Source organism: Phoca vitulina, unplaced genomic scaffold (assembly GCF_004348235.1).
Source record: "Phoca vitulina isolate PV1807 unplaced genomic scaffold, GSC_HSeal_1.0 scaffold263, whole genome shotgun sequence".
NCBI lineage: Eukaryota > Metazoa > Chordata > Mammalia > Carnivora > Phocidae > Phoca > Phoca vitulina.
In genome coordinates, this window is record NW_022589950.1 from 20591 (window position 1) to 38038 (window position 17448).

Genomic DNA, 17448 nt, shown 5'->3' on the forward strand with positions numbered 1-17448 from the left:
CTTCCTTTGCTTATTCATTCATTCATCACATCGGGAGCTCCCAGCGCGCCCTTCTTTCAGCGGGCCACGGCAGCTGGGGTCGTCGGGGGATTCCCAGCCGTGACGCAGTTGGAGAGGGCCACTCTGGCTTCCAAATAGCCAACTGAATCCCGGGCCCTGGGGCATGAGGTCATCAGCGGTGATGCCCATTGGTTCAGGCCTGGACGTGGGGAGGGGGTCCCCATAGCAACCGACGGTGCGTCCGACCGTAACCTGGAGAGTGGTCGTTGCTTGAGCTCCAGGGGCAGCTTGGGTGGCTGTTTGGGTTGGGGGCGGGGAGACTGGATGGAGCTCAGCTTCCCAGGTCCCGGCGCCCTACCCAAGCAAGCTCTTATCATTCTCGAGATCCTTTTTCTCACTTCAAGTAATGGTCAGTGCCACTTACCCCAGGAACGTTAGGGGAGGAGTACTGGCAACAGCGCTGGGGTCCTGGGTGCCCGGCCTCCGCCACATGGAATGCTAATTCTGAGATCCTCCTGGTCTTCTGCATATCGTCTGCATCTCATTTGCATTCTCTTCATTTAAGGTCAAATTGAGCAGACATCTCCACATCCCCAGCCCTGTCACTTGTCTGTATCGCGACTTTATCCCTTAGCAGCTCCATAATTTCTCTCTCCTTTTCCGGTTCCTTACCCCACCCCTCTTCTAGCCTCCAATGTCTCCTCCAGTGGGAGGGGGCGCAGCCTGGCTGAAGCAGAAAGGAGAAGTCTGCCTCTCCCTCTGGATGTTTGTTGACAGATGGGGAGGGCTGGTCGGTACTGTCTAGAGATTAAATTGGCAAAGCAAATGGTGGGGGAAGGTGCCCCCGGGCCGGGTCGAGGGTCTCCAGGGCCAAATCACCCACACGCCCGGCAGGGTGTTGGAACAAGGGATGCCTGCTTCCAGCGAGGGGCAGGCCTGCCCACCTGTCTGGTGCCAGGCCAGCTTCCTTCCTCCGATTAAATACTAATGAGGTGTCATTAACCCTTAGTTTGCCTGCCAGCCCTCCGGTGGAGTGCAGATTCATGGTCTCCCAGCGAAGCAAGAGGGAGGCCCTTTGAAGAAGCTCAGAGGTAGTGGGGCCCAGGGGCCAGGAGACCCGCAGGCAGGGCCAGAGGTGTGAGCAGCCGGCGCTGGTTTCCTGCGTGCGGCTGAGGCGCCCTAGACGTGGGTGTCCCCCTGTCTGAGCGCGCTTCTTCCTCAGTGTATCAGTTCAACAATTTGTTGTGAATCACCTTACCTGCTCCTGCTAACTCAACACCAGGCGTGTGCTGCAGGCTGGGGATGTGCACTTGCATCAGACAAGATTCCTTTCCCTTAAGGAACCTTCAGATTACTCAGGAAGACAAACTGGCCAACAAACGACTATAATGCCAAGTGCAAATGCTACGACGGAGCTACATACAAAGTGCCATGGGGAAATGGGCTGTCAGAGGAGACGTGAGCTTGAAGGACAAAGTTTGAGGCAGGGAGGGGATGTGCAGAGCTCGTAATGCCTGTGTGTGTGACTCAGCGTGGGCCTGTGGTCAGGGGTGTTTCCAGGACTGCTGGTGTTTGCCCTCCCAGAGCTGTACATTTTGCATCTGTATATATGTGTGAGCGTGTGTATGTGTGTTGTCTGGATCTCTCTGTGTCTGGAATCCCTTCTCCTGAACACACATTGTGGTTTTATTACAGATCAATGTTTGCCGTGAGGCTCTTGTGCAGATTAGCCTGGACCTGCCCAGCCCAGGGGAGGGGCGTAGAGAGAACTGATGTTGGCTCTTGGGGAAGGGGTGGGCAGGCACCGTCTCCACACTTGGGGGCCCAGACTCTTGGCTCCCCAGTTGGCAGCGGCCGGCCACAGGAGGCAAAGGGCTGGGCCCCGGGCTGTGGTAGGGTGTGCCCAAGCTGTAGTCCCCTCTGGCCCTGGCTCCCCAGAGGAGACAGGGGGTTTACCGCCACCACTCCTCACCGAGATCTCAGGCCCCCCTCCCCCAACTCGTTCTGTCTGCGGAGGAGCAGGCCAGCTCAGACCTGTCTGCTGGCTCTCTCCTGCAGGGAGCAGATCCCTTCCAGAGGACTCTGGAGGGCTGGGGAATGCTGGAGCCTACTAGGAGGCCCTCAGAGGCTCTCTCCAGCCCGGATTCCCCCACCCACTCCAGGGAGCCACTTCTCTGGGTTTCGCCCAGACGTAGCCACCTTCGCCAGGGATCCTCTCAACCGGTAGGCAGAAGGTGGGGGCTAGGGTTCTGGTGATGAGGATGGGGCGGGGTGGGGGCTGAGGCTACTCAGAGACCGCTGCCCCAGTTCCCGCTCCTTGAAGCCACTTGCTGGAAAGCTCGGTTTTGGTGGCGGGAAGAAGAGAGTCTGGATCTTGGCAGTTTTAGGGGTTATGAAGAGGCTCTGCAGTCTGAGGAGAAGGTCAGGGACCCCTCCTCCCACGCTGTCAAGGATGGGGACTTCCTGGTTTGGGAGGAAACTTGCCCTCCCCCTGATTCCATCTAACTTTCCTGCCCCATCCCACTCCCCAAGCCCTGGACCAGCTCTGTCACCGTGACAGCTTTCAGAGAAGCTTGGAGAGCGGGAGAAGTTATGGAACAGCCAGTTCAGGGGTCGTCTCAGTGGGCAGAACTCAGGAGAGAATCCCTTAATAATAACGGTGTTGGGGGCGCCGGGCTGGTAACTCTCGTGGGTGTGAGTTCGAGCCCCACGTTGGGTATGCAGATTACTTAAAAATAAAGTCTTTTTAAAAAATAAATAAATGGGATTCCCCGGGGGGCTCAGTCGGTTGGGCGTCTGCCTTTGGCTCAGGTCATGATCCCAGGGTCCTGGGATAGATCCCCACGTCAGGGAGCCCGCTTCTCCCTCTGCCTGTCCCCCCGCCACTTGTACTCTCTCTCTCTCAAATAAATAAAATCTTTAAAATAAATAAATAAGTCAATAAATGGGTAAAACTAATGGTGATGAGGCCCCCATGAACCAAGCACCTCATGGGTCCTGAGCACTGTGCTAAGGGCTTCCCAGACATGGGTCCCAATCTCAGCCAACTCCTGGAGGAGGAAGGGTATTATTTTCCCTACTTCACAGATGAGGAAGCAGCCAGAGGTTGGGTGACTAGAAGAGCCCATGAGTGCTGGGACTGGGGCACAACCTCAAGCCCACCCTGTCACTGTGAGGCCACACTCATCTTTTCCTGAAGCGCATTCAGGGGACTCACACACACTCTCACAGCACCCCGGAGATGCCTCCCCACTTCAGGCCGCGCAGCTTGTGGGGCTCATTACAGGGAGCAGGGCGTGACGAGGGTCAGAGCTTCTCACACCCTGACCGACCCACCGAGCCCGGCATCCTGGTTTCCTGTGTCCTGGACACAGGGCGGTGGGCGTGCTGCAGCGGCCCCTGTGGCCGTGTGTGTGTGTGTGTGTGTGTGTGTGTGTGTGTGTGTGACTCCACGCCGACTCAGGACGTGGCGCATCGCACAGCCACGCCGCCAACACACTGGGGAGAGTCAGCAGGCACGTGCATCGCCCTCCTCCTTGGCACCCAGGTCTCCACGTGACCGCCATCCCGACAGCCTGCCTGCTCTGGGGCACACGCATGGGCCCTGGGCAAGGTGCGGAACCCGGGAATATTTCATGTCTGGGGCAGGCGGCTGCCTCCCCCGCGCCCACACGTGCCCCGTCCTTCCTCTTGCAGGCTCCTTGTTTATTTGTTTAATGAATTATTTATCCATGGCCCCCCCTTCCCTGCTGGTCTCCCCCTCCCCCAGGCCCTAGCCTCCATGATTTATTGAACACAGCTCAGCTCTGTGGTTGCCACCCGATGTCCTGGGAGCCGCCTTGGGCCACGCAGCCTGAGTACTCCCTCTGCCCCCGACCTGTTCCGCTCCCTGCTTCCTTGGCCCCGAGGGGGGTGGGAGTGAGGCACCATGTCAGAGGGCTCCCAGGGGTCTAAATTCAGTGTCCCTGGGGAGAACATGGCCACCAGAGGTGCACCAGCAAGACTGAGGCCCGGAGGGAGATGCAGGCTGAATCTGCAGGTAAGAGAAAAGAGGCCGGAGGCCCTAGAGGGAGGACCGGCCCCATGGAGAGAACCCCAGCCCCAGCAGAGACCCTCACCCTACAGACAGGTGTCTGTCCGGGCCCAGGCCTTAGACACCAGTGTCTCAAACCATGGCTTGTGACCCCTTGGGGTGGTGAAATCAAGAATAAATTTTATGCGTCTCAACCACCTTTTTATTTAAGAAAAAAAAAAAGATTTAAAACTAGAAGAGGATGGGGCACCTGGGGGGCTCAGTTGTTAAGCGTCTGCCTTCGGCTCAGGTCATGATCCCAGGGTTTTGGGATCGAGCCCCGCATCGGGCTCCCTGCTCCGCGGGAAGCCTGCTTCTCCCTCTCCCACTGCCCCTGCTTGTGTTCCCTCTCACTCTATGTCTCTCTCTGTCAAATAAATAAATAATATCTTGGGCACCTGGGTGGCTCAGTCGTTAAGTGTCTGCCTTCGGCTCAGGTCATGATCCCAGGGTCCTGGGATCGAGTCCCACATCGGGCTCCCTGCTCCGCGGGAAGCCTGCTTCTCCCTCCCCCACCCCCCTGCTTGTGTTCCTTCTCTCGCTGTGTCTCTGTCAGATAAATAAATAAAATCTTTAAAAATAAATAAATAAATAAATAAATAAATAAATAATATCTTTAAAAAAATAAATAAATAAAACTAGAAGAGGAGAAAAATATCAGAGTGCATCCTCCGTAGTAAGGCTAACTTGTTTCATGACACTTACTGTTCTGTGTGTGTGCATGCTCACACGTGCACACGTGTGCTGTATTGTGAAATATACATTTGGAGCTCCTGGGTGGCTCAGCCGGTTAAGCGTCCAACTCTTATTTTACTTTATTTTATTTATTTATTTGACAGAGAGAAAGCACAAGAAGGGGGGAGCAGCAGAAGCAGCCTCCCTGCTGAGCTGGGAGCCTGATGTGGGACTCAGTTCCAGGACCCTGGGATCATGACCCGAGCCGAAGATGCTTCACCGACAGAGCCACCCAGGCGCCCTGCGTCTGACTCTTGCTTTCAGCTCAGGTCATGATCTCAGGGTCGTGGGATCAAGCCCTGCATCGGGCTCCCCACTCAGCGGGGAGTCTGCTAGTGATTCTCTCTCCCCCTCTCCCTTTGCACCTCCCCTGCTCGCGCTTGCTCTCACTCTCTCTAAAATGAATAAATAAATCTTAAAAAAATAAAATAAAATATACATCTTGCTGTGGGTCACAGTTGGGAAAAATTTGAGTGACGGTTATAAACAGAGACCTAGAGCCCACTGATGACCCAGATGCCACAAAAAGAGGCCTCGGCTTCAGATCAGATCCCAGGTGTATAGACAGTGACCGCAATCTTCTACACAGAGACCCAATCCCCAGAGAGGCCAAGAGCCCCTGACTGGAGGCCTAGGGGCAGGCCTGTGCATCACAGCTGGATTGGAGGTCCATATCCCACGTCAAGACTGCCACTTAGTTTACAGTTTGTGCAAGGCTCCGTGTCGCCCACGGACCTAGTAAAGGGTGCCATCAGCTCAAACTCCCTGACCAACGTGGAGAGACACATAGGGCCACCTCCTGCTGAAGGAAACAGTGCGCTTGTTTGTGCACAAAGGCACTACTTGCAAAGAGATGCACCCTAAAGACTGGGTCTGCATAGAGGGTGCTTATCCTAAAACACACAAAAGCCCAAATCAGCCAGAGATTGATTTGGATAGAGCACCAGATCCCATAGACAGAAGCCTAGGCTCTATAGAGAGTGTCTCAGAACTTAAAAACCTGATAGAGCTGCTTAAATCCTAGAGAAAGGGCTCAGTTATGGGGACTGGGTCTGGGGGTGCTAGTTTCTAAACAGGAGTATCTGAATCCTGAAGGAAAAGACTCACATCCATAAGTGGGACCCAGATTCTACAAAAAGGGATTTAAGGCTTCTAAAATGAAATCTGAACTCCTAGACCAAATCAGCAAGCTCCCATCCATATGTAAATGGGCAGCCCCTCTGCCAACTGTGGGCCCTACAGAGAGAAGCCTCCCTTTGCATAGCAGGGAGTGTGGGGGGCAGAGGAGGAGGTTGGGATTGGGGCACCTGGAGTAGGTAGGTTAGCATCATTTGGGTGACACAAATCTCCCTGGGGGGTGAGGAGTCTGGGGGAAGAGAGAGCTGTTTGCAAAGTCCCCCATTCCCACCCCAAGGGGCCTAATTTATCTTCTGGCTCCTGAGAAGGGAGAGAAGATCTCCTGGGGTGGAGGGGAGTGAGGGAGGACAGAGTCTGTTCTAGCCCAGCAGCAGCTAGGCAGGAGGCCCATGCTGAATGGCACCATCCCCACACCCCCCACCGCAGCACCTGAGGACCCCTGTCCTGCCAAGGATCAGCAGATGGAGGGTGCCTGCATGTCCTCTCTCCTGAAGTAAAGGAGAGAAGAGCATCACACCAGTCTCCCCGGGCACAGGTCATTGGTGTGGATTGTCAGAACCTGACCTGAGACCTGGTCACTCTTAGTCCGAGCCTCTCCAAGAGAGAAGAGATGAGAGCTGGGCACCCCCTAGGTCTGGATCCTAGACCCTTTCCCTCAACTTCTACTTCCTGGGCAAAGAAGGAACCAGAGGAGAACAGGGAACTGTGGTGTCAGGGTGCATGTGGGTCTGTGGGTGAGTCCCTGCGGGTGCATGGTCTGGGGTGTGCTCCCATGTCTCTGTGTGTCTACAGATCTCTGGTTGTCTCAGCGCCACTCCCTGTATGTGCTGGCCAGGGGCACCTGTGTGTGTAAATGTCTGTGTCCAGTGCTGCGTCTCTCTGTTCCCTGCGTCTGCTCTCATGAATGTGTGTGTGCCAGGTCTGTGCTTGGGCATCACTGTGGGGACAATGTCGGTGAGAGCTGGAGCCCAGGATCTGCCTTCCCGTCAGTGCGTCCAGCAGCGGCCAAGCTGGGGGACCCCGCTGGCTGCACTGGACGGGCCCTGCTTGAGCGTGAGCGAGGGATCCTCTGTAGGTTCTGGGGCTGACTCGCCTGCACACCAGTATGGACATTCTCAGGGCGAGCTCCTCTCCCTCGCCTCCAGGAAAAACAAGCCTCATGCTCCTCCGGTGGGGGCTTTGGGTCAGGAGCGGTCAGGTCCTTGGTGCGCACTGAGGCTTCTCCACCCTGCAGCCCCCGACCCCTTATTCACACGGGAAGAGGACCATGGAGGGAGCGGAGGGCAGACTGCTCAGAAGGAAGGGGGGGGGGTTGTCTAGTTCTACTATGAAGCGGTCCTGGACCCCCAGCTCCTTTTCAAATCCCCCTCACCCCATCCCAGGGATGGATGTGCTCACAGCAGGTCGAGACCCCGGTCTGGGCCTCCCTAATCCTTCTCCAGGGAACTCGAGACTGGGCGGCAGAAGGCCCGGGACCCGCGGAAGCAAAAAGTAAACCTAGGAGGGAGAGAGGAGGCGCCGCCGGTTGTTCCCGAGGGGACAGCACGGTCCCCACCTCCCGAGCGCCGCGCGCTCCGGGCCGAGCGGGGCGGGGCCAGGCGGGAGCGCGCCCGGGGCGGGGCTTCGGGGGCGCGCCCGGAGGGCGGAGGGAAGGGCTGGGGGCGTGGCCTAAGGCCTGGGGGCCGGCGGCGGCGGCGGCGGCGGCGGCGGCGGCGGCGGCAGGGAGCTGGGAGGCGAGAAGCCGGGCGCGCGGGGCTCAGTCGGGGGGCGGCGGCGGCGGCGGCTCCGGGTATGGCCGCGGCTCCGCTGCTGCTGCTGCTGCTGCTCGTGCCCGTGCCGCTGCTGCCGCTGCTGGCCCAGGGGCCCGGGGGGGCGCTGGGAAACCGGCATGCGGTGTACTGGAACAGCTCCAACCAGCAGTGAGTCGGGGGCCCAGGGAGCCCAGTGCGTCCCGCGTCTGCGAGAGGGGGAGCCGGTGGGCCCGGGAAGTCCCGGGGGCCCCGGGGTGGGGGTCCTGGGAGGCACGGCCGGGGGCTGGGAACGAGGGAGAGGGGGACACACACTGTGGGCGTCTGCGAAACTCGCGGGGGGGCGTCTGAAAGAGGCTGTTGAGGTCTAGGGACGAGGACTTGGGCCGTGCGGAGGAGGCTGCTCGGGGACACCGCACCCCACCTTTCTTCTCTCCGCACCGCCGCCGGAATAGCGTGCCCCCATCGCACAGTCCCCCATCTTCGCCCCCTTCAGCCGTGCTGGGCCGTCGCACCGGGGGGGGCCAGGGATGACCTGTTTTCAGCGGTGAGGCTTTCGAGGGGTTCTGTCTAGGACTCCTGCTTTCAAAAGTGGGGTCCAGAGCTGAGGCAGGGAGTCCGGCCCAGCACCTCCTCAGAACGAAGCTAGATGGTTCGCCCTGGTTGTGGGGAAAAGCCAGGCGGGGGTGAGCTGGGCTGGGTCGCCGAGGCGGGGGTCCTGGAGGTGCTGCTCGGTGGGGATGGAAAGGTGGGGTACCGGTGAAAGAGAGAGAGGCCCGCAGATGTCGGCGTGTCACACACGCACACACACGCGCGGCCTGGGGACGGCGTGTGGCTCCAAGTGTGAGCAGGCGTGCGCGGCTGTCAGTGTGCGTGTGTGTCTGAGTGTGTGATTTGTGTGTCTGCGTCGGCGATCGTCTGGGGGTGGGAGCGGGCGGCGGGGCGGGGAGGGGGCTGCGGTCGCTGTCCGCGTGGCCGGCCGCGTCTGGGCTGGGGTGGCTGCCGGCGCCGCCGCGGTCTGGGCGGGTGTCAGGGCGGCCGTGTGGTTTCCCGGGGTGTGTGGCGCGGCGGCTGGGTGCCGGCTGCGGGGCCAGGTCCTCAATCTGCTCGGTCCTCCCTGCCCTTGTCTTCTCCTCCCCGCCGTGCCTCCGTGTGTGTCTGTGTGTTGGGGGCATCCCTAGGGACGCGGGGGTCACTGTCACACCTGCCTAGGCGGCGGCGGCGGCACCGCCTCGGACTCCCCGCTCCGGGGGGCGACTCGGGAGCAACTGGCGAGGCCCCAGGGGAGGGGACCGGGAGGGCCGGGCGGCCGCGACCCCCAACCTCCCGGGGGAGGGGCTGCCGCTCGCCGCTCCGCTCTTTGTTGTTTGGGGCTCCGCGCCTCCCCCTCTCTCCCTGCTCGCGCCCGGAGTGTCAGACTGGGGGTGGGGATGAGCCCACGACGCCCCCCTCTCGCTTCCCATGGAAACCTCGGGGGTGGGGATGAGGCCCCTCCCCCCCGGAGCGGGACTCGAAGAACTCCGGGGGGTGCTGGAGGCTGACTCCCCGTTCTATCTAGCTCGTCCCCCTCCCCCAGACTCACACGTCCGCCTCCCCCCGCCCCACTAGAGGCTGGCGGGGAGCGGAGAGTACGCAGGTGAGGGGCCCTGGGTTCCCACCACCCTCGGGGCACCCCCGCGTTCTTAGGGTAAGCCGGAGCCAGGGGTATGCGGGAACGGCCGCGTGTGGGGGGGAATGTTGTTGATCAGGTTCCCCTCCCCCGCATACACCTGGGCTCAGGTGAAAGCCCTGGGAGGGGGTGGGGGAGCCCGGTTCCGGGAGCCTCCTTTCAGTCTTCCCCGCTCCCCCGCAGGTCTGGACCGGCAGAGGTGGGAGGGGGCGCGCACCCGGCTGGGAGGACGCCGCCGCCCCCGCCTCGCTTCCTCGGCCTTTGTTGCCGCTGCGCCGGGCTCCCCGGCTCCCTCACTGCGGCAGCCGCGGCCCCATAAATCGTGAGAGCGACGTGCTCCGGAGCCGGGAGTGGAGAGGGCCAGGGAGCTGGGGGCGGGGCCGGGCCGAGCCAAGGGCTCCCGCGCCCCCTCCCCCCGGTCACGTGAGCTGGGCGCCGGGCTCCCACCCCCTGTCACGTGCTGAGGGTCTCTGCCCCTTGGGGTCACGTGGAGAGGGTCTTGCGACCCCGCCTCCTGGGGTCACGTGGGAGGGTGCTGTAGGACACGTGCAGAGGCCTCCTTTGACAGTCCTGGGGGCAGTGCCCTGCACAGCGGTCCCGATCTCGCCCCTCGTCCACCCACTCAGGCCCTCCGTTTGATCCGCTGTAACTGGAGAGACCAGTTCCCAACCTGGCCCAGAAACTAGGGATGGAGGGTACTATACTGGAGGGAAGAAGGAGAAGGTGAGGTCGAGGGGTCCCCTGAGCCCGGAATTGAATTTGGGGTGGGGGTGGGAGGACCGGCTGATGGCCACATGTATGCCCCCTGGCCCCGCGCTTCCTTGCTTTACAGAACGGAGCAAGGCGTTGTTATTCGCCCCTAACTCAAGAAGCCTGGGGACCATCTTTCTCTAGCCGTCTCCCTACCTCTCTCTCCCTGAAATGTTTCTGTTGCTGATCTCTCTTTCATTCACACGCTCATTCAACAAATATTTATTGAGGCTGTACTACGTCCCTGTTGGTCTCTCCCTCTGCTCGTATTCTCCCTGCCCCCGAGCCTCTGCCCCGTACCCCCTTGCCCGCCACTGAGAGCCGTCTCAGTCTCTGCTGTCTGGGGGCCTCCCCGATCGGCCCCCACGTCTCTCCCTTTCTCCACGCCTCCCTCCGTTCCCATCCTGGTCCTCTTTCTCTCCGATTCTGGGCCCCTCTCTTTCGCTGTGTCTCGCCCTGTCCCCTCTCGGGGACCCGGGTCTGTTAGTCTCCCCTCTCGCTGCGCGCGTCTCTTCTCACTCCGTTTGTGTGTCTCGCTTTCGCCGGGTCTCTCGCTCTTCGCCGCCGCTGCAGATCAATAAACCTTCGCCGCCGCCCGGCGCTGTCGCAGGGAGGGGGGCGGGGATGTGGGGCGCGCTGCCTCTCCCCCACCCGACGCCGGCCGGAGAAGCCCGGCCCCGGGCCGGGGATGGCGAGACCCGGCGGGGCGGGGCGCCGAGAGCGCCCCGAGGGGTGCGGGGGTGTCAGCGTGCACGCGCCGCCCCGCGAACGTTCCCGCCACCCACCCACCCCCAGCCGGGCGCGCGGACCCCACGCCGCGCGCACGTGGTCCAGCCTCGCCTGCTGGAGCGAGCGGCGCGCCGCCTCGGGGCCGCGCGCTAGGGGGGAGGAGAGCCCCGGTCGGTGTCTTGCCATCCCTCCTCCGCTTCTTTAGCTCTGCATCCCGGCTTCTAGGGGTGGGGGCAGGGATTAAACAAGTTCAGCGCCCCTTGGGATGCCTTCCCTCCTCCCTGGTCTTGTTAGACGCCCTGTTTACCTGCCCCTAATTGCCCCGCGGGGAGAGGTTTGCTCCTTCCCTGCTCCCCCGCCGCCCACCCCACCAGGCTCGAGCAGGCGGGGCACTGAAGGAGTGACAGAGAAGGGTCGGAATGCGCCCCGGAGGCGGTGAGAGCCAGGAGAGACGAAATAACGGGGTGAGGGGGCACCCCTCCAGGTGGGGTGTGTGAACACTGGCCTTTCTGCGAGAGAGGTGGAGGCCAGTACGGGATGAAGGGAGGAAGAATAGAGACCTGTTTGAAGGGGCAGGCACACCCCAGGCCCCCGGGTCCCCCCCTCCCCCCTAGGGATGGGGAGCTGGGGCCCTAGAGGAGGAGTCAGCTGTGGAGCTTTGCTGGGCCTAGTGGCACCTTCCTCTCCTCTGCCAGGGCGGGGAGGATGACAGATTCAGTTACAGCGCCCAAGCCAAGCAGACACCCCACTCAGGTCTCCCGGGACTTTTGACTGGGGACTCTGGCACCCAGCCCCCTGCCCACCAGATACCAGCTGCCTACAGCCATTCCACAAGCCGCTGTTCCTCCCACATGCCCAGTTTGGGGGGCATTTCAGGGGCTCTTCCTGCCACCCAGCCCAGGGAGAGGTAAAAGATGGCTTCTCTTCCAGGTGCTCACCCAGCTGCCTTTCTGTAAGGCTAGGCCCCGCCCCGTTGAGGAAACTGAGGTCACCTGTCCCAATAGCTCTGGCCATGGCTTACTGCTTGCTGGAATGGGCTCTGTTGTAGGGGAATCTGGGCAGTGCCCCAGCAAGGGGCCACTTCAGAGCAGGGCTGGAAACCTAGGTGAGGCTCAAGGACGGAGGCCCCAGGGTGGCTGTGCAGTGGCTTTAGGCCTGGCCCCCTAGCACTGGTGGCCCCCTCCTCAAAGCCTGTGGGGAAGGAACAGTAGACTTGGAAGTTGGGGATCGAGAGGCAAGCCACTTGGGGATGGAGAGGCAAACCCAGGTGGCGCCAGGAGCCAGGCCTGGTCTAACCCGTTTTCCTGCTCCCAGTGCCCCAGGCCGAGACTCCTGCCCACCTGAGTGCCAGGGCCAGGGAGGGGCCTAAGTGACCCATCACTCCCGTGGGAACCAAGTGGGACTGGTGGCATTCCTGATGACTCAAGAAGGCTGTGCCCATTCCCACTGAGGTGCCCAGGCACCAGCTCTCACCTCTGCCTACTGCTGGGCTTGGAAGGGAGTGCTTGGGGAGAGGGTGGTACAGGCCAGGCCAGGCAAGGAGGGTAAGGTGGGGAGGGACCCTCAAGGCTCCACCCAATTCAGAGGCCTCCAAGCATGTTTCCCTAATGGATCTAATTACTATTTGTGGCACTGGGAGGTGCTTGGTGACATGGGGAGCCAGTCCCTCCCTCCAGGGAGTTCCCAGGGACTAGGGACCTCAGTGGTTTGACATGCTGCTAAGTACCCCAGGCCTTCTGTGTCCACCATGTTCTCTCCCTGCCAGGACGTGTGCATTCCTACCCTAAAGAAATTGGGGGAAACTCTTTCCTGCTTCTCTGAGTTTCTTTCTCCATTCAGATGTTTTTCCCATCCCCGCACCACTCCGCACCACCATCGAGGGCATTAAGACCAACACTTTGATGACGACTGGCAAGGCAGGTGGGGATTACAAGGGACCCAGCGCCCGCTTCTGTGTGCCCTACAAGGACCGAGGAAGTACGAGGCACAGCCATCTTGTCTGGGCACTACGCCCACTACTCTGCCTCGCGCCATTAAGGGGGCAGTGGTGCCAGGTGGAGGAGGAGGATGTATAGAGACGGAAGTTTTGGCTGGTTGGCATGATACCCCGTGGAGCTTTGGTGTTGAGCCCCTTAGCTTCCCGATTTGTTGTCTCACGTTATCGGGGACCTTCATTGCCAGTAATAGTGCAGAGAGGGCATGTGCCTGGGTGTGTGGGTGTGTGTGTGGGTGTGTGTCTGGGGGGCGGGTCACGGGGGTGGAGGGGGCAGGGAGAGAGCTCGAGACGGCTGGGGTCAGCCCATCCTGGCATGCCGCCTGAGTGGACAGTGGACATATTTGTGTGTGCGCCACGGAACTTGTGCGTGCACATGCACGAAGCCTCCAGACGTGCGTCTGTGAGCTCAGGTCCTGGCTCACTGGCCTTGGGGTGGACTGGCAGCGGCAGGAAAGCACGCCGGGGGCGGGGATGCAGGGTGCGCATCTCGGGAAGGGCTCCCTCCCACTCTCCCCCTCCCCTTCCATCCCCTACCACTCCTCCCGGTGGGGAATTGTGGGGGATGGACGGAGGAAATCCGGGCCTGGGTCTGGGAGTCGCTGGGGCCTGCGCCGTTTCTGTGGTAACCAGAGCGTACGTTCCCTTCTCCCCCGCCTCTTCGCCTTCGGAGGGAGGCCGGGCTTCCCTGCGCCTTTGCTGCCCTCTGGTGGCCGCCCGGAGAAGGACCGCACAAGGCGTGGGCGTGGAGGGCTAGCGTGGGACTGGTGGCACTAGGACAGGGACCGAGAAGAGAGGCAGCTCCGAAGACCCTAGGGAAGGTCTGCGGAGCGGCGACGTGGGAAGAGGGCTGGCGTGGGCTTTCTTCTCTCTGACCCGCTTCCTCTCCCCCGCAGCCTGCGGCGAGAGGGCTACACGGTGCAGGTGAATGTGAACGATTATCTGGATATTTACTGCCCCCACTACAACAGCTCGGGGGTGGGCCCCGGGGCGGGGCCGGGCCCCGGGGGCGGGGCGGAGCAGTACGTGCTGTACATGGTGAGCCGCGCCGGCTACCGCACCTGCAACGCCAGCCAAGGCTTCAAGCGCTGGGAGTGCAACCGCCCGCACGCCCCGCACAGCCCCATCAAGTTCTCGGAGAAGTTCCAGCGCTACAGCGCCTTCTCGCTGGGCTACGAGTTCCACGCCGGCCACGAGTACTACTACATCTGTGAGTGACGGCCGGGGGGCGGGGCCGGGCGGGGCGAGTGACGGGGGCGGGGCCTAAAGAGCGTACCTGGGGGACGGCCGGGGGTGGGGCCCCGGGGGCGGAGCTAGGGAACGTATCTGAGAGACGGCCAGGGGGTGGGGTCCCCGGGCTGGGGTCTCGGGGGGGGGGGGGGGGGGGGCCGGGAAAAGTGAGTGAGAGCCAGGGGATGGGGTCCGCAGGGCCAACCCCATGGTTGTGGGGGTGAGCCTAAAAGAGAGGGTCAGAGTGCCGGCCAGGGGGTGGGGTCCGCAGGGGCTGGGGCGGGCCCACGTGGCGGCCACGTGGTCCGCGTCGCTGGGCTCGACAGCCCGGGATGCCACGTGGGGCCTGGCGGCCTTAGGGCTTCGGCTCGGACGGCGTCTGAGGCTGAGAGAGGTTTAGTGACAGTCCGAAGTTTGGGTCGCAGGGTCACCGCTCCCGCGAGGAGCGTTCCGGAACTGAGACCTCAGGGCTCGGGGTTTCTTGAGGGCTGGGACCAAAGAGCCTTCTCGGGCTGACGGCGGAGCCGCGGTGACCCGTGTCCGAGGGCCGGGGAGCCGTGAAGCCGCGTCCCCGGGGCAGGGGGCGGCGCGCAGGGGCGGGACGCGCGAGAACGCAGCTCAGGCCCCGTCTCGTCCCCAGCCACGCCCACGCACAGCCCGCACTGGAAGTGTCTGAGGATGAAGGTGTTCGTCTGCTGCGCCCCCAGTGAGTGCCGTCGGCGCCCAGCCGCGACCGCGTCCTCGGCTCCCCGCTTCGGGGCTCCCCTGGCTCCCGGGGGCGGGGGGGGCCCAGGAGCGGGGACTCGCTCCCCAGCTGTAGCGGTGGGGGGATCCTGGCCCTGACTCTCCCCTCCTCTCTCCCACCCGCACCCCGGCCCGCAGCATCGCACTCCGGGGAGAAGCCGGCCCCCACCCTCCCCCAGTTCACCATGGGCCCCCATGTGAAGATCAACGTGCTGGGTGAGTCTGCGCAGCGCCCTCTGGTGGCCACTGCTGGAACCGCAGCCCCCTCCCCGGTGCCTGCTCACCTTGCATGCCTTCCGGGGGCACGGACCCCTCCTCCCCACCCCACCCCGCCCCCGTGGGTGCTCACGTCCCGGCTGCACTGCTGCTGTCGCTGCCGCGTGCCCCGCCCGCGCGCGCAGCCCCGCCCTCACCAGGCTGTCTGTTCGTCTGCCCACAGAGGACTTTGAGAGAGAGAATCCCCAGGTGCCCAAGCTTGAGAAGAGCATCAGCGGGACCAGCCCCAAGCGGGAACGCCTGCCCCTGGCAGTGGGCATCGCCTTCTTCCTCGCGACGCTCTTGGCGTCCTAGCTCTACCCCCTCCCTTGGCGGGGAGACATGGGGCTGGGAAAGGGCAGGGAGACTTTGGTCTCTCCGAGAGAAGCCTAGCTGTGGGGCCTGGACCCCTGCTCCGGTGGCTGGAAGCGGGGTCTGCACCATACATCTGTGCCCATGCCCTTTGCCCCCTCTCTCCCCTCGTGGGGCACTGTAGTGGACCAGACACAGGGACAGCCACGGGTCCCGGGTGGCCTGTGGCTCTGGTACCTTTCTCTGACCCCGGTACCATCCCCTGTTGTCACCACCGGAGACAAATACGCCCCAGAGAGAGCAGATCCAAGCATGGGAGGCACCCCCCTCATTCTCTTCTAGGGGCGGAACACAGGGAGGGGACTAGATGGGCGAGGGGGTGGCCCACGGCCCCCCCTCCCCTGTTTACAGCAATAAGCACGTCCTCCTCCTCCCACTCCCGCTCCCGGGATTGCGGTTTGGATTGAATCCAAGTTTACAAGTAGACACCCCTGGGGGGCGGGCAGTGGACAAGGGTGACAAGGGATGGGCACTGGGGTGCCAGCAGGCATGTACGGACTCTGTATCTCTATATATAATGTACAGACGGACAGACTTCCTCCCCCTCCTTAACTCCCTGACCTTCCTTGACGTCCCCTTCCAGCTTCAGACCCCTTCCCCACCAGGCGAGGCCCCCCCACTGGGGGACCCCCTGGCCCCTCTTGTGTCTTCTGTGAAGACAAGACCTATGCAACGCACAGACACTTTTGGAGACCGTAAGACAACAATGCCCCCTCCCCTCCAGCCCTGAGCCGGGACCCAAATCCCATGACCTTGCCCTGCCCACCCTCTGTGGCCCCACCCATCCTCCCGGGCCTTTTTCAAGTGCTTTGGCTGTGACTTTCATACTCTGCTCTTAGTCTAAAAAAATAAACTGGAGATAAAAATAACTAAGTGTGTGTGATTTCAGGGGCCATAGCCCTTCTGGATGCTGGTTAAAACCCACATGTCACGGGCGGGGGGCCGACTCTGGGGCCAAAGGGTCAACTGAGCACCTTCTGTGGCTCAGTCTCCCTTGAGGAGGCAGCTCTGTGTGGTGAGAGCCACAGGGCCTTGGAGCTGGGCCTGGCTGCCTTTGGGCAAATCATTCACCCTCTGCGAGGCTCGCGTTTCTCCTCAGAAGCTTGAGTCAGGCTACCCGTCTCTCAGGGCCTGGTAAGGATGGAATGGTAAAGGAAGCATCCAGCGCAGGATGGTTTCTCCTTCCTTCCTGTTCCACTCTGCAATCGGGGTCTTGATTGGGGTCTCTGGGTTGCAGGGGGGTTGTGAACCTAGATAGGGAAAAAAATCACATCTTTGTTTTCACTCACCTGTAACTGAAATTAAACATTCTCTTACGTACTTGGGCAACAAGCCAAAATAGTTTGCAGAGGGCCTGGGTTTTTGTAACCAACAGAAATCACAGATGCTTTCAGGCTGCATTATAGTTTTTGAAGCTCTCTCAAAACACCATTTGTTCTCATCACTGCTTTGAAAGGACCGGAGTTGTTAGACCGTTCTTGTTTTTAATGTGTTAATAAAGAAGCATATATATTACTACACCAAAAAATGTAAATGTTTTGATAACTGTGTTTCCATGTGATTGGTTTCCTTTATAATCCTTTGTGATTTTATTCATTTAAACCATTATGGCCCAAGGGCTGAGAGTGCACTGGCGCTGGGGTCCCACATAACTCCAGCACCCTGCGTCTGTCGGGAGAGAAGAGGAGGCAGAATGCGCCAGACAGAGCAGGGGGAAGGGCCACATGGCCCCACCAGGCTGGGTGAGGTCAGGCTTGTACCCGTGGTGCTGTGGGGGAGGGGAGGTGATGACAGGAGCCAAAACCTGCCAGGGAGGGGGTCCTTACTGCCAAGCTGTGCAGCTTTGGGACTCCATCCCACCCCGGTCCTCTGTGTGCGCAGACTGGGTCCTGGCTGAGGGCCCCTCCTCGCCCCTGTGGCTCCTGCCAGCCGCATCCTGAGAATGAGCCCCTCCCCAGCGGCAGGGACTGGGTCTTCTTCCCGCTCTGTACTCATAAAATAGGAGAAATGGAAT

At 61.4% G+C, this 17448-nt stretch overlaps 1 protein-coding gene across 3 annotated transcripts; it reads left to right on the forward strand.

Moving 5' to 3' along the window:
* Window positions 1-7672: 7672 nt before the first annotated feature.
* LOC116629080 (ephrin-A3) lies at window positions 7673-16946 on the forward strand. Of its 3 annotated transcripts, none has more exons than XM_032399381.1 (5): window positions 7674-7863; window positions 13730-14043; window positions 14704-14769; window positions 14946-15023; window positions 15247-16946. In XM_032399381.1, exons 1-5 carry the CDS (start codon window positions 7736-7738, stop codon window positions 15375-15377), a joined length of 717 nt encoding a protein of 238 aa, XP_032255272.1. In that variant the 5' UTR covers window positions 7674-7735; the 3' UTR covers window positions 15378-16946. The 3 variants fall into 3 exon arrangements, with proteins under 3 accessions (XP_032255273.1, XP_032255272.1, XP_032255274.1); XM_032399383.1 differs by lacking the exon at window positions 7674-7863 and adding an exon at window positions 9773-10084; XM_032399382.1 differs by lacking the exon at window positions 14946-15023 and having other exon boundaries at window positions 7673-7863.
* The last annotated feature ends 502 nt before the right edge of the window (window positions 16947-17448 follow it).